The 16,695-nt window shown below is 38.4% G+C and overlaps 2 protein-coding genes across 2 annotated transcripts in view; one reads left to right on the plus strand and one right to left on the minus strand.

Moving 5' to 3' along the window:
* LOC106070663 (calmodulin-A-like) overlaps nt 1–13,813 on the minus strand; it is a 50,938-nt gene extending 37,125 nt beyond the window's left edge. Inside the window, exons 1-2 of the mRNA XM_056016465.1 lie at nt 13,505–13,813; nt 4,039–4,612 (exon numbers count right to left, since the gene is read on the minus strand). Of these exons, the coding sequence (XP_055872440.1) occupies nt 4,039–4,116 (78 nt within the window). The 5' untranslated portion in view covers nt 4,117–4,612; nt 13,505–13,813. The remainder of the gene's footprint in view (nt 1–4,038; nt 4,613–13,504) is intronic.
* On the plus strand, nt 7,028–9,124 carry LOC129923752 (coiled-coil domain-containing protein 1-like). Its single transcript, XM_056016272.1, has 3 exons — nt 7,028–7,034; nt 8,045–8,793; nt 9,074–9,124. The coding sequence occupies exons 1-3, from the start codon at nt 7,028–7,030 to the stop codon at nt 9,122–9,124; spliced, it is 807 nt and encodes a 268-aa protein (XP_055872247.1).
* Nucleotides 13,814–16,695: the final 2,882 nt, after the last annotated feature.

Genomic DNA, 16,695 nt, shown 5'->3' on the forward strand with positions numbered 1-16,695 from the left:
CTGCCCTCTTTCCGTCCCTTCTCCCCTATGTAAAGTCTCGACAATGTCAAGACTTGCCTATTAAAGTAAGTATAAAGTTCTCCTTTTAGACTTTGCGATCTATGGGGCGGATAATGTAAAGGTCATCTCTCTCGCCCACGGTTAACGAGGCTGTCATGTGGCTGCACAACGACCAAACCGCCTTTACTTTCCCCCAACTAATGCCAGGTATCCGTTACAGCTGGGTGGACTCAGAGGCGCCCTAAAGGTCCGTAAATTAAAAATCCCAGTCTTCATCAGGATTCGAACCCCACGGTTCGGAGGCCAAGCGCTTTACCACTAGGCCACCGCTTCAACATTTGCCCATTAAACTCATTATGAATAAAAACCGCCTCCACCATCTGCATTGGGAAAAAATGCCTTAGAAATAAGGATTATTATTAAAAAAAATAACAGCTAAAAATTATTGAAAACTCCAAAATTTAATCTATATTAGAAATGTAAAGGGCCCTGATTCACTGTTTGACATACACTACATATTCAGTCACAGTGTATTGAAAAATAGGAAAATTAAACCAGTTATTACTTCCGAGTGAATTAATTCAATATCAAAATATAAAAAAAAGAAATTTAAAATATAAAAAAAAATGTAGCACATTATCAAAGAGGAGATGGGGAGGCAACACAATCTAAATGACGATGTGGTCATTTAGAGCAGGACAAGAGGCAGACGTCAATGTTTTGAAGAGCTCTTTCAAGGAAGAGTATCCATTGATGACGCAAGCCGACTCGAGCAGCAGAATTAATTCCCTTGGACCAGACCTAGACATGCCGTACTGTAGGCTGCCAAACATCTCAGACCAGACAAGCGAGCCGTGCAAAGGGCGGGAGAGGCTTTTTAAATTTATGGAGGGAAGACTGATCTTGATGTTGACATAGTGCTCTCCCTTGGTTTTTATTTTTAGAAGCGTATTGATTTATTTGGAATTAAGGCAAAAATAAACAACAACAAACAAACAAACGTGGAAAAAAAAAAGACCACAGACTCAAAATGAAACTGTATGATTCAAATAGGGTTAGGGTGGCCCATTACTAAAGCGCATAACATCCGAACATAGGTTGCCTGGCCGTGCTGGGGAAAGTGATGGTTTAGTATTGAAATATCACCTAAAATAAACTGAATCAAAGCAAAAAATCTGTCACTTAATTCCGATCCCCTCCCGCAGGGGGGGGGGGATTTCATTGGGGGGGGGGTGAAACCCAACCCCCTCTGGCTACGCCCTTTCAACTGTATCTCAATAATGTAGATATCATTTCCCTTATTATCAGAAAAATGATAATAGCTAGGGGGACCTCTTTCCTGTGCCTGATATATTTTTGTTGTTTTTATTTTGGGTGGGGTCTTACGCCTCTTTTTATTTTCGGCTTCATACCAGTTTGTTTGGTGGACACCTATCGCTGATATCAATTAGAAATTCCAATTAATATAATAGCCCGAGCCTTGTGTAATTCTTTTCTCATTACTAGACTTTCGCATCTCCTTTCTTATACCGTACTGACTACTCATAGCGTTTGGATTGGACATTAATCGATAATATAACGTCCAATTTAGGTCTAGTACTGTATAGCTAAGTGTAATGCATAGTTTTGTTCATAATACCATAGTATTTGGATCGATAACGCCCAGTGTGATATTGCATTCTGTTATGACAAATCTTAATTTTTTAGAGAATGTCTAATTATAAGCATTCTATTGAACTTGATTAAATTAAAATCTTATATAACATAAAATAAAAAACATTTTATTTAATAAAACATTTTTCTAAATAGGCCTTTATATTTAAAACATTTATTTATTTTAAAAAATAACATTGCGTCATTGTTGATAAAAATGAGCATTAATTAACGTTCTCTTTTTTTTTCTTTTATGTGTGAAGTTCTTTCCCTTTACGGTGACATGGTTTAGAAGAGTGTCTATTTTTAGTTATGTCTAGAAGTACGCTAGTCGGATTTCTGTGTAAATAGATTTGTCTCCCTTGGACACACAATCGCCTGGCTATTTAAGGCGCTTCACCATCTGATGTGTGTGTCGTGTATCAAGATGGTCTGTTTAAATTACAGTAATGCCTATCTACCAATCGATCTGTAAACTTGTTCTAACTCCTAGAAAGTCCTTTCGCTTATATAATTTTACTCTCGAACCAATAAACTGCTTTCGGTCTTTCATTTCCCTCTATTACATATTAATAGTAATAGTTTAATTTATAAAGCTCTGTTAACAAACAAAATGTAAGTTCAAGGCGCTGTGATAATATTACAAACATAGACACGAGAGTTAAAATGACAAACTAATCTAAAAAAAAGTTTTAAACAGATAGGTCTAATGTTCTTCTTGTGTAGCAGGTTGTCTGTCTGAGATCAATGGGGAGTGAGTCCCAAACCTTTGGTCCGTGCACTGAAAAAGCCCACAGTCCGTAGCTTTTGAGGAAGATATGTGGCACCACTAGAAACATTGAGTCCATTGAGCGCAGGGCTCTCTGGGGGACATACGGAGTGATCAATTCGCTAAGGTACTACTGGATTTCTTTATTATAGATACACTGATGACAAAGTGTGGCCACTTTGTAGTCGATTCTCGCATTCACAGGAAGCCAAAGCAAGATAGACGTAGCAGAATCTCGTCTTGTTTTTCTTAGGACTATTCGTGCGGCGTTGTTCTGAATTCGTTGCAGCTTGGCGATTTTGTCATCGGGTGTACCTGCTAGCACGGCGTTGCAGTAGCCAAGGCGGGAGAGTATGAATGCCACGGCTAGCTTTTTTGTTGACTCCGTTGTTAGATATGGTCGGATCTGACCTAATCTGCGCAGTTTCATTCCAGTCTAATCACTACAACGATTAGAGTACCAGCTTCCAGGCTCTTTGCTGTAGTCCATGGAAATGGTCTTATACCAAAGCCCAAATCGTAGTGCCACGTCAATCATGCGGTCATTTATAGGACGTCTAAACTGACCACTCCATTAAGCAGCCACAAGGGCATGACATTCCCCTTTCTTTAATTCATAGGAAACGTTAACAGACGGGAGTGGGAAAAAGAAAAACAACATTGAAAAAGAGCGAGCAAAACAGAGATAAAAATAAAGCGAGACACAGAGCGATAGAGATACAGAGTGAGATAGAAGGTGAGAGACAGAGACAAAGAGAGCGAGACACACAGACAGAGATACACTAGTGTATTGATGAGAACGATACGGAACGCGTGGTCTGTTTAAATATAAAACTTTAAAGAACCTGGTATGGTGGGAGCCCTAGAGAATATTTTAGAAAAAGGGGGAAGGAAAGAAACTGGGAGAGTAAGAAAAAGAGAAGGAAAGAAAGATAATGGGAGTGCAAGAGAGGGAGAAAAAGATAGAGAGAGAGAGAGAGAATCGATCATACAACAAATTAGTTGTATAAGAGAGATGTAAATATAAGGATATGTAAAAATGGAGAGAGAAAAAAAGGAGACATTGAGAAAAGGAAGGGGAGATAATCCAAACAAAATGGCTGGCGAATGTGAGAAGAAATAAGTCCTACATCCGGAATATCAGCTCCATTCCTCCAAATAATTTAGTCATTTACTCAGGGCTGACCAGCGGTCAGTAAAGTACTCATGGCCAGTTAGGTAGTGGAGGGTGGGCGGGGAGGATTCGTTGTTAGCGACAGACGAACTAACGAAAGGAATGGGAAGAAAAAACTCTCTCAGCATTATTACGTACTGGTAGGCCTTGTCGTCTGAGACCATGATTTCTTTTTATTGACTTCGAGATCTGAATAAAAGTGTTGTTGTTGTTTTTTACAAACACAATTTATAACTAAAAGAGTATGCTAATATTGTGGATCCATGCGGCGTTTTGTACACTACAAGATGCTAATATTGTTATATTAGTTGAGTTGCGTATGTTAAATAGGTGTTGAATAATATAAATATAATAAATCATCCCTCCATTCTCACAAACACACACAATTAAACTGCTCTTCAACCACAAAGGTGCCTCTAATGTTAACGAAACTCATACTTACAGAACCTTCTTGAGCGTGTGCCTTTCTCGCCTCTCTCTGCGCTCTTGCTAGTCCGGCCAAAGTTCGACGCCCAAGCATGACCCTATGCACAATGTCCGAGATGAAGCGTATCGGGCGACGGGACCACTGGAATCTGGCCAGGTCCCGGAACAGACTGATGTCGTCCTCGCTGTCACAAGAGGCCAGTCTGTCGTCTGCAGCGCTGCATCTCCGTGCTTCTTTCCCCTTGCCGCCAGTCTTTCCGCCAGATTTACTTCCAGACTTTGCACACGAGCCGGACCCTGAGGATGTAGTCGCTGCTGTGGAAGAAACTGCTGTTGACGCTGCTGCAGCTGTAAATATTGCTGCCGGTGCTGAAGATTTCCGCTGCCTGGCTGAGAGAATTGAGGAGGTGGTCGAGGTTTCAGCTGTCGGTCGTGAACGAGAGGCCGTGTTGTAAGGTCTGCTTGTAGCTTATGCAACTGTTTTTAGATTTCACTTCCACCAGCTAAGTCATGTTGTTATTTTTAGAAAAACAGTCATAGTATATTTGTGGGCTTTCTCTAATCTCCAGGCTTCTCAACTCATAACAATGCTGTAAAAAAAAAAATAACAAGGTTATAAAGACAGTTTTTGTGGAAACACAAACTCAAAATAGGCCCCCGAAGTGGTCCACTCAGGCTAGAAAAAGGGCAGGTTTCAATATTTTCAGAAGAATATCGGTATTAAATTCTATCAGAAGTGGTCCACCCAGGGAGGCAAAAAGGCAGGTGTCCATATTTTCAGAAATAATATCATAATGAAATTCTATCAAAGGCAAATGACAGAGAAGAATGGAGAAAGAAGTTTGACAGATCCTGTGTGGTGCCCCAAAGGTCCAGCAGACCAAGGGATAGATGAAAGTGAATGTGAAGTTAGATGTGAACCTGGCCTAACTGATGTCTTATAATGAGTATCTAATTGATATAATTGTTTTGTAATAGGACAGTCTCTTTTTCAAAGCCTCAACCCCCCCCCCCCCCAAATTCCTTTAGTTTTGAATTCCATTGGATTTGGTGTGTACGTTTGTCTGTCTGTCTGTCTGGTCAAAAGTTTTCACAAAGTTTTTCTCCCTTTTTCCATTCTCGGATCAAGTTAAAACTTTTCAAAATCATGTATCGTACCTGACAGCACAACGACTAATTGCCTTTACTTTTCCCCTACTAATGCCAGGTACCCATTAGAGCTGGGTAAATTCAGAGGCGAACGAAGATTCCGTTATTAAAAATCCCAGTCTTCACCAGGATTCGAGCCCGGATCCCCGGTTTGGACAAGAAAATATATTTAAAGATATCTTTAAAAAAAAAATGAAGCGTATATTAATGTTTATCCATTATTTAGTCATGTAATTAAATTTGTAATAGATCTAGACTATTCTAGATTAACAATAAAAACAAACTATAATAAATCTGCGCGATTATAAATATTTTTTTATGTACTGTGTTTGTTTAGCGGTATTTCATGCTTTTAGCGTTGTCTGGACCAGTTGGAAAGGGAGAGAAAGAAAGGGGTATTTGGGAATCTGGGTGGTCGCTTTTTAAATATATTTTTAAGGGAACGACCTATTTCGAACTTCTAGGCTAAAGCCTTCTCAGACTTCTCAAGCCAACGAAATAACCTCTCTGCTAGCAAAGAGTCTATGAAAATGGAAGATTGTAGAGTTATCTATTGTTTCTATTTCATGTTTGTCTTCACTAGGTGGACTAATTCAGCTTATACCACCACTTCAGTCAAATACAATTTCTTTCCCTTGTTCGACATACCAAACAAAAAAAATATTACCAATAGTTAATTAACTAATTGCATTTTTTTTATTCTTGTGTTGTTAGGTAAAGGAAATAATTATGCAAAATTTCAGCTCCGAGATTGGGTGTGGGAGAAATAACGTGTACACACTTTTTATCAGACAGACAGACAGAATAACAGACAGATTGAGTTGATATAAGCTTTGTAAAAATTGATATCTTTTTCTTTCTTCAAAAAATGAAATAGCTTTCGGAAAGAATGCAATGTGTGTGTGTACTAAAGAAAAGTGTCAAATGGAATGTTCTACGACAATGAGTTACATCGAAAGATAAAAATGAGAAGACCAAGAACAGTCTGAGAGCGTGGAATAAGGAATCGATCAATCCTGGCTGTAATATAGAATTAATTTGAGCCCATAATTGAAAAAATTACTAATTTAGTTTTCCAAAATGTTTTCATTTTTAGCAAAGCAAATCGTTTAGCCTGGATAAAACAATTAAGTGTTAACCATCACAATCATTTTCATTTCCGGTTTCAAAATAATCTTCATTCTGCGCACAATCTTTATTTTTAACCAGCGCTAACCGGGCGTGCTTGTGCCTAATTAGAAACGTTAAAAAGTAGGCAATTAAACTAGTTACCAAGTAATCCGACATGTGTCGCCTACTGCACGGTTCCAGAATACAGAATTAGTGAGCTTCTGGAGTCCACTACCCATGCCTCGAGCAGTTTCCCATGCTTTATAAGTTTGCATACCTCGAGCAGTTTCCCATGTTTTAAAAGTTTGTATACCTCGAGCAGTTTCCCATGCTTTATAAGTTTGTATACCTCGCGCAGTTTCCTATGCTTTATAAGTTTGTATACCTCGCGCAGTTTCCCATGCTTTATAAGTTTGTATACCTCGAGCAGTTTCCCATGCTTTATAAGATTGTATACCTCGAGCTGTTTCCCATGCTTTATAAGATTGTATACCTCGAGCTGTTTCCCATGCTTTATAAGATTGTATACTTCGAGCAGTTTCTCTCAACATAACAAACTATGTTTCATTAGTTTTACCTTGCGATGGGGTAATATGAACCAGCAGGGAGGGGATAATATGAAACAGGAGGGAGGGGTACTAAGGATGTGCGAGCCCAAGATGTAGACAATCCGCTATTTTTCTTAGAGACGGCTCCCTTTATTTTCTAGACTAAAGAATTGAAAATTAGATATGCACAATACTAAAATGGGAGGTGCGGTGGCTGTCAGGTAAAGCGCTTGGCTTCCGAACCGGGGACCGGGGTTCGAATCCTGGTGAAGACTGGGATTTTTAATTTCGGTATCTTCGGGCGCCTCTAAGTCCACCCAGATCTAATGTGTACATGACGTTAGTTGGGGAAAAGTAAAGGTGGTTGGTCGTTGTGCTGGCCACATAACACCCTCGTTAACCGTAGGCCACAAAAACAGATGACCTTTATATCGTCTGCCCTATAGACCACAAGATCTGAAAGGGGAACTTTACTTTTTTTTTTTTACAATACTAAAATATCTTAAATCTTAAAACATGACAGACATAAGAGTAGTGCTAAACAAGATTACTAAGAAAGTTTGTGTTATCACACAAACTCAAAGGCGGCCTCCCACCAGATCCGCCATAGACAAGGACTATTCAAGCAATAAACTTGTTTTGATTGTCTTCAGTCATAGAATTAAAGAGTCATCAGGCTTTTTTTTTTCACTTTAAACAATCTGAACAACCTATAATTGATAATGAGATTTCTGACTTATACAATAGCTTTTCTAGTTTTTCGCTCTACATCTTTACATCTTACGGGTGCGGCTAAAAAATATAAATACAAATCATTTGAGACAATTTTGGGGAGAAACATCTAGCCCACCACCTACTCGCTGCGCTTCATAAGCCACGGTGTTATTAATTTTGGACCTTAAAAAATGAAAAATTTGGTGGGTTTGAATTTTTTTAAAAATTGCTTTTGTAATTGCTTATAGCAATGTTTTTTGTGTGTGGACCAGTCTTGGAAGGGAGTATCTAGGTCAAGGACGGTTTACGTGCAGCCTTTAAATAAATAATTTTTGAACAAAATGTATGCTCAACTCGGGATGCGAACTCATGCCCCATCGTATTAACGAATTATTAAGTAACGTATTATACATTAGAAGTGTTTCACTTCAAAAGTAGTGTATTTTTAAGAAAAAAAACTGCTTGCATATTTAATTTGAAAATTAAAAGTTTCACTTTCAGAAAACAATAAAGTAGACGTTGCTCCAGAAGATATAAACTATCATGATGTCAGAGAAGATATAAACTATCATGACGTCAGAGAAGATATAAACTATCATGACGTCAGAGAAGATATAAACTATCATGATGTCAGAGAAGATATAAACTATCCTGATGTCAGAGAAGATATAAATTATCATGATGTCAGAGAAGATATAAACTATCATGATGTCAGAGAAGATATAAACTATCATGATGTCAGAGAAGATATAAACTATCCTGATGTCAGAGAAGATATAAATTATCATGATGTCAGAGAAGATATAAACTATCATGACGTCAGAGAAGATATAAACTATCATGACGTCAGAGAAGATATAAACTATCATGATGTCAGAGAAGATATAAACTATCATGATGTCAGAGAAGATATAAACTATCATGATGTCAGAGAAGATATAAACTATCATGATGTCAGAGAAGATATAAAATATCATGATGTCAGAGAAGATATCAACTATCATGATGTCAGAGAAGATATAAACTATCATGATGTCAGAGAAGATATAAACTATCATGATGTCAGACAAGATATAAACTATCATGATGTCAGAGAAGATATAAACTATCCTGATGTCAGAGAAGATATAAACTATCCTGATGTCAGAGAAGATATAAACTATCATGATGTCAGAGAAGATATAAATTATCATGATGTCAGAGAAGATATAAACTATCATGATGTCAGAGAAGATATAAACTATCATGATGTCAGATTTTTAATTACTTTTTTTACAAAGCATATATCAACTCACTCTGTCTGTCTGATAATTATTTTTTTTACATATTATTGAAAATAGCGCTAAAGTGAAACAATTTGTAAAAATATTTCTAATCGCACATATTTTTTTTTGTTGGTCTAGAGTCCATATCTATTACAAATTTCATTAGATGACTGATTCTAACTAATTGATACAACTACGCTTAATATAAACTTAATTTTTTTAAATTATGTTTTTATTTATACTGATCTTTTCATTTGTTGCCCAGAGCCGATGTCAGAATCTATCGAAAATCATCATGAAATCACTAAAGACATGAGAAAGATTCTTTTGTTGTTGAATGTCTTGCAGAGTATCTTGAGATTTGTTGTGTTGCGGTCTTGTCTAGAACCCGCTTGTTCCACTTCTGTTACACGTTTGTTCCACTTCTGTTACACGTTTGTCTGTTTGCGGTTTTACTCATGAGTGTTATAGCAAGTACAAAATGACATCTTGTTCTGCACACATTGAGCATAGATAGTGGATAAAAAGTGTAGAGCAGTATCAGATAGTGGGAGACAAAGATGCATGATAAATCATCATCCTATTCCATTTGAGAGAGAGAGCTGGAGAGGCTCAAATCCTCTCTTGCAAAGGCCCTGGACAGAAACCCTGCTGTTATGCGTAGTGCATGTATGTCACCACACAGGTGGCTTCCCAGACCTGTCGAGAAGGTGATCAGCCATTCTTGGGCAGTCAAAATGAATACGAGACACGATTCCCTCTTCCTCCCTGCAGCTGGGGTGGGGGGCACTGTGAGCCGAAGTTTGGCCTTCGAAATCTAAACCAACGGGACAGTGGCCCGATGTACTCTGTGCTATAATAGTGTGCTTAGGTCTGGGAAGCCTCCACCACTGAAAGGCACTGTCAGGGTGCTTCATGTGTTCAAAGACTTCGCGAACTTTTCGAGATTTGTATTTTTTCTTGACAAAGAACGGGTTCCTCCTGGGGGGGGGGGGATCGGGGCTGCTCCTTAGAGCGAATAGTGATAACAGTCCAGAATAAACGTATGAACGTACGAGACGGTCAAGACCAGTTAAGACCAGTTAATTCAGCCACTCACTCGAAGGGTAAATAGAAATTAAAAAAAGAGAGATGGTGGAGGGGTTGGGGGACAGAGAGAGAGGGGGGGGGAAGAGAGAGAGAGAGAGAGAGAAATACAAGAATACTGAGAAATAGAAATAGATTAAAGAGAGAGCGATAGACAGACAGGCAGACATTCAGACAGATAAAGAGAGACAGACAGAGACAGACAGAAGAGAGGAGGCTATAAAGAGTGGGAGTGCATGTGTGTGTGTGTGTGTATAAAGGGTAACTAAGAGATAGAGAGAGAAAGCTTTGTAAGAAAAAAAAAAGATGTGTACACATACTAATTCTAGTATCTTACTAAGGTCCTCGGACTCATCCCTAATGCAAGAGCTCATTAACAAAGACTGCTGTTTACATTCGAGTCTAAGTACATGAGACCCCAGGGCTTGTGAATGTAAAGGGGGCATAACAAATACAATTTCTGTATGTAATCAATTATATCTCCCCTTTCGTTTCCCGACCATCTTTTCTCTGTTTTTCTTTCCGTTTTTTTTATCTGATTCAGTTCTTTAATTAGTTACATCTAAATGAATAAAACCAAATAGACAACGTGTTTTCAATCAATGAGATTCCCCGAGTCAAGAAAGAAAAAAGCTCCAACCAGCGCACATGATTACCTCACCTTAACAGAACCAGTTATCTCCCTGCTAATTCCACCTTTGCAATTACACATTAATTAATTTATACATTAAAATTCAAATAAAAATATACACCTTAATTTAGTTCTTGATTGCTGTGTCTATCTATCTATCTATCTATCTATCTATCTATCTATCTATCTATCTATCTATCTATCTATCTATCTATCTATCTATCTATCCTATAGTATAGCACGTGACTAAGCAGGGCTACTAAATAATAATAGCATTAACAGTAAAATTAACAGTATGTACTATTGTTGTAAGGTCAAATGCATTGAGCTCGAATCGGGTGAAAAATAATTTTCCATTGGTAACAAAATGTCAAAACACACACACACACACAAACACACACACACACTACATACAGACAATGACCATAAAAAAACAACCAGCAAATATACGAAAAACCAAAGAATCTAGAACACAATAAAAGGAAGTAAAAGACATATTTCAAACTTCATTGGTTTCTTAGAAACAGCGCCGTGTGTGTTTCCGATCACACATTGTTATTAGGTGTTGTAAGGCGGGACGGGAAGATTCATTGTAAGAGACAGTTCATTGTTACATGGTTACAAGGTGTTTTTAAAGCCTCGCAGGAATGTGGTCAACCAGTAATTAGAATGTAAGCCGCTTACGGAATGTTTTCAATAAAGATTTATAAGCACTAGAGAAAGAGAGAGAGAGTTTTCTAACACGCTGAGAGAGAGATAGAGAGAGAGAGAGAGAGAGAGACACATACACAGAATATAATATAATTATACAAAACGGGATTCCATGACATTAACTTAGCCAACTCTCTACAGTTTTATTTAGACGGCTCTGTCTTACAACTAAAATTTTGTAATTGTATGGACATAACATGATTAGAAGTGGGAGAAATAAAGTCCATAACATTTCACCAAGACAGACAATTCGTTCATATAAGCTTTGTCACATGTAACAGATTTCTAGCTCAAAGCTTCTAGGATTCCCCTTGGATTCATGTACCAACAACTAGCATGCCTCTTGCAGTGACCTTACTTCAACAGCAGAAGTGTATCCCAGTATCAAGGGCGGACGGTGTCAAAATCGGCCCGGGCATTTCTATACCATCCGGCCCATAACTTGTTTATCCAAATGAACATCCAATTCTAAGTCTACCTGTCCTCAAAGTCGTTCGGTTAAATTTGATAATGTATCCATAACTGTAGGCATGCTCTAAATCTGTATAAGAAATATAGGTCTTATGTTGTTTTTTCGTCGCTTAGTGTGTAGGCCCTAGTAGTAGCACTGTTTTGTAAAATGTTTGTTTTACATGTTTCGGATGTTCCTTCAGAGTTGAAGATAGTTTACTTCCTAGTCCAAACCTCCCGCAGGACGACGGGGGATGGGAGCGGGCAGGGTTTGAACCCTCGACCGTCGATAAATCTGAACGACAGTCCAGCGCATAGTCCGCACTACCAGGCAGCCATCTACGGATGTAGGCTATTACATTATTTCTGAAAATGTGTTAAGCTTTCTGAAAACGATTTTCTATACACGACATTCAGATGGGCCATCTTTTATAAGAGAATATTATACAACCTTTAAAAATGTAATACTTAGAGTTATTTGTCGATTTAGGCCTAGATATAGAAGGACTGGTTTTTACTAAATTGCGTAGATTTATTTTTTCAGTGTTTCTTTTACTTTTATTTTTTTAAATTTCATTTGGGGCCACCAAATTCACTTCTCCTAGGGCCTCCAGTTACCCAAGCCTGGCCATGGTGCCACCCATGCAGATCTTTCGGTGGCCCTACCGGCCCAAATTGGTACCGCCATGGACATTTGCCTGACTGCACGTATAGACAGTCCGACTCTGTATGGCTATGTCAAGGTCTTCGATATCGAAGATTAAGGATGAGTGCTGTGTTTCACATGACTACACAGACCTAGTTGCGACCTGCATATTTTCCCGCATTTCATGCAGACAAAAGCCGTTGTCTGCTGGCGGTCTATTTAAGTTTTCTTTCCATCTTTTGTGCCTGTGTTCAATAATGGCTTTCCTTTGAGTATCAAATGTTTGTTCCACAGAGTTTGTGAGAGCTCTCCGTCTCTTTCAGAAGCCATCTGCTGCCAGCTACTTTCCTCTAGGCCAGGGGGCGAAAGGCGCCTAAGTTGATCTTTATAGCGCTTACTCGGGGCACCTCTGTTACGCCGTCCCCCTTTACGCCAAAGAAGATCGCCTTTGCCATGCTGTCGTCTCCCATGCGAGATAAGTGTCCAGCTTAGTAGCAATCATCTCTTTAATTTTTTTTTACGCGTGAGAGGCGCCATGTGTTAAATATGCAGTGCGGAACTTAATGTAGATGCCCTCATGCATGCGTCGCCTCATTTTATTTAGCACAGCTGAAAGGAATATTGCAAAGAGTGCTTGTCATGTATACTAAAAAAATATTTGGTTTTGAATATAATGCGCAAAAACGAAACTTGTTTTAAAACTGAATTTTCTAGACGTGACAATTTTTGTTAAAATTAATAATAATTATAGCTGAGCGCTCCACCATAGTGAATGTTTCCTTTCCTCCTTACCCCACCCCCCTTTTTAATTAAAAAAAAAGCGCACATACACCATGTTTACCCCCACCAAACACACACACACACACAAACAGGCCCACGTACACAATCTGACTATTCTTCGACTCCTCAGTTTTAGACTTAGAACTAAACGTAGATCTAGGCCAAATAAAATTCCCTTATTCAAAACTTTATCGATTTTAGCCTTCACAAACACGCACACGCTTGGGTTCATGCAGCCATCGCATGTTTAGAAATAAATAAAAAATGAAATATCAAATTTGTTCTAAAGTGCTAGACATTGGTTTCCACGTTCAACGTAAACTATACACTAACTAATTTCATAATAAAAACACGGTGAAAAGTCAATCCTAACACTTTTGTCAATACGTTACCTCTCTTTCACACATCTCGCCGCAATAGACATGCCGCAGTGAATCTCTTCGATAGAATCCATCTAAATCTTTTGAGAACGATACTTCCTGTATGGGTATCCATTAGGACGAATTGTTAGCCTTAGAATATTTTCTCCGTTTCATTTTTTAAAATAAATCTCACGCTTTCAATAACACGCCGTTAAAGAGTTTTATTTTAGAAGTAGGTAGAAGAGACGTTTTAAATAGAGCAGCAAAAATGAAATCCATGGAAACGGGATGAAGGCTTTCAACTTTTCCCGCGATCTGCCGACTTCTTTAGTCAGCCCTCTCTAGTTCCTTCCCTTTGCTCGTCACGTGGTCAACTAATGGCGGAGATGAAGACGACACACTGGGCATCCATATTGATTAAGTGAGTATAAACAAGTGGAGGGAGAGAGGTGAAAGAGAGAGAGAGAGAGAGGCGAGAAGATTGAAGAAAGAGTAGACCTAGGAAGATGAAGAGAGAGAATTTTCTTTCAGGCAAGGGACGTAAGCCATCCCTCTGTTTTGCTAACATTGATTGTAGCTATTCATAGTCCAAGGAAGAAAATGAAATAGGCCAAAAAATCTCAGAGTTGGCAGTACTTTTCTAAAAATTATTTTTTCTCGACTTACAAAAAAGGCTATAATAAATTTTGTGAGAATTAACCATGGGAGGATAGAATTGTATTCATTTTAGCTTGTAAATTATAGATCTTTCTTCAAAATAGAAAAGAATGACTTCCTATGTTTAGCAAGGTGTAAATATTTATTAGAGACTCAAACTCTGGTAAGTCATGAGTTTTCCTGGCTGATCTGTTTCACTATTTTTATTTTCCTCCTCTGTTCAGCAAGGTGTCCGTGGGGCCAGGTGACCTTTAAGAAACTAGAAGTGTGAGTGTGTCCGAAACCAAATCAACTCATCCAAAGTTTGGATCAGTGTTATGGAGTGTGTATGTATGTGTTTATATGACGATGGGAAGAGGTTAGCGGTTGGTTGTGAATGATGCAACACAGGCGGCATTGTCACTGGGTCTTAGGAAAGACGACTAAAGTCTTTTACATTGATTTCATTTTATCATAGCATTTTGAGTGCGTAATTTGCTTTTTTTTTTATATTGAAGAGGTATTTTTTTAGCTTCAAACCAGCTGAACGGGGGTTTAAACTAAAGAATCCCTTTGGCTACGCTCATAGAATTTTGAGTGTGTAATTTGTTTTTTTTTTTACATTGAAGAGGTTGTTTTTAGCTTCTAACCCCGCTGGAGGGGTGACTGATGCATGGATAGTCTTATATTGAAGAGGGGGGTTTATCGTAAATTTCGGAAGGGGTTTAAAAATGAAAATCTTCCTTAGCTATGCTCTTGAAATTTGGGGATTGTCGTTTGCATTTTTTTTGTTTTGTTTTATAGAAGAGGGGGTTTGACTGCAAAACCCCCTGGTTGGGGTTTGAAACCCAAAACCCCCTTGGCTGCCTGGGGCAAGTGATTGTTTAGTATTAAAATCTCAACTAAAATAATCAAAATCAAAGCAAAAAATAAGCCACTGAATTCCGATCCTTTTGAACTCCCCCCCCCCGGCTACGCCCATGCTATATCTTACTAGTCGAGCCGCGGCGTAGTATACGCCGCTATTTAGTGACGGGTGAACACTTCCTGAAGGACACAGTTGTCTAAATAGGGTGGGCTTGGGCAAACGACTGTGAGTAAATGAAAAGAAGAAACTCTGGAGAGAGCAACATACAATTGTCCATGACTGGAAACAGGTTTTGAAAGATACAGGCATTTCTTTTTGAACGTTTGACCTTGTGCTTTATTAATTGTCATGGCAAAGGCTAATCTAATAGGGAATTGTCTGCGCCAGATATTGATTTGGGTAAGAAATATACAGAATGCAAAGAAAAAGAATACTTGTCCCCCCCCCTTCCTTCTCGCTCTCTGTCGCCGCCTCCTTTCCAATTTATTTTATACCCCTAAAGATGTATGCAAATTGTCTGTGACAAGTTTACAGCTGATTTTACTTTATAAGAGTAAGCCTAGGCTGCTTTCTGATGTCCTCGGGTATGCCACAGAAATTCCTCCAGGGAACTTGTGTAATATTATATATTATATTTTATATATTATATTAAAGTATATTGTAAACAACAACAACAATGTGTATTACAACAAACTGTTGTGTTTCATAAATTAGTCAGCTCTTGCGCAGAAAAAAAAAAAAAACTGCCCGAGTAAAAAACAAATAACTCGCTCGCTCCCTAATGGCTCTTGTCGAAACTGCTGTTCCAAAACGTTGCCACCTTTGCTCAAGGACGTCTGTAAATTAAAAAAAAATCCCTTTAGGACCTTGCAGTTCATGGGTCAGGTGATGGAATTCTCATCTGTTAATGTTGTCCAGCTCAGCGACCAACTGCTTTTAGGTTCCCCCAACGTAGGTCAAGTATCCATTAGAGTTTGGTGGCTTTAGGGATAGTCTAAATATCTCTTTGGTCAAATCAGAGAATTAAGCAGAACAAATGTCTACATATTGCACTACCTAGCAAAAACAAAATCATGCCCTAAAGGAGTACTGAGAAGAAAAAAAAACTCCCCATAAGGCGAATAACGTAGAGAGAGATGTTGTATAGTAACTGTCTCATAGAACGAATCCTATCAGATTCTTAAAGAAGAATAAAGAAACAACTTCTTGAGCTTCGGAACACAAGGAACAATTTTAGTTGTGGATATTGTATTGTATCCTCCTTCGGACATGTCCAAGACGCAATCACCATGGAAACACCACGCAATCACCATGGAAACACCACGCAATCACCATGGAATCACCACGGAAGCTATTAACGAAAACCTCCTCCGGGGCGCCAGGGAATAAATGCTGTCAGAAGCTGAGCCCGAGGAGAGAGTTTTGCGTCATTTTAATGTATGTCGCTTTGTATGGAAACAGCCCTTGAGTTATTAAGTGCACATAGATAACCTCTCAATATAAAGTATTAAAATAGAACACGAATTCGACTATCTATCTATCTATCTATCTATCTATCTATCTATCTATCTATCTATCTATCTATCTATCTATCTATCTATCTATCTATCTATCTATCTATCTATCTATCTATCTATCTGTCTGTCTATCTATCTATCTATCTATCTATCTATCTATCTATCTATCTATCTATCTATCTATCTATCTATCTATCTAT

The sequence above is a fragment of the Biomphalaria glabrata genome, chromosome 17, assembly GCF_947242115.1.
Source record: "Biomphalaria glabrata chromosome 17, xgBioGlab47.1, whole genome shotgun sequence".
Lineage (NCBI taxonomy): Eukaryota > Metazoa > Mollusca > Gastropoda > Planorbidae > Biomphalaria > Biomphalaria glabrata.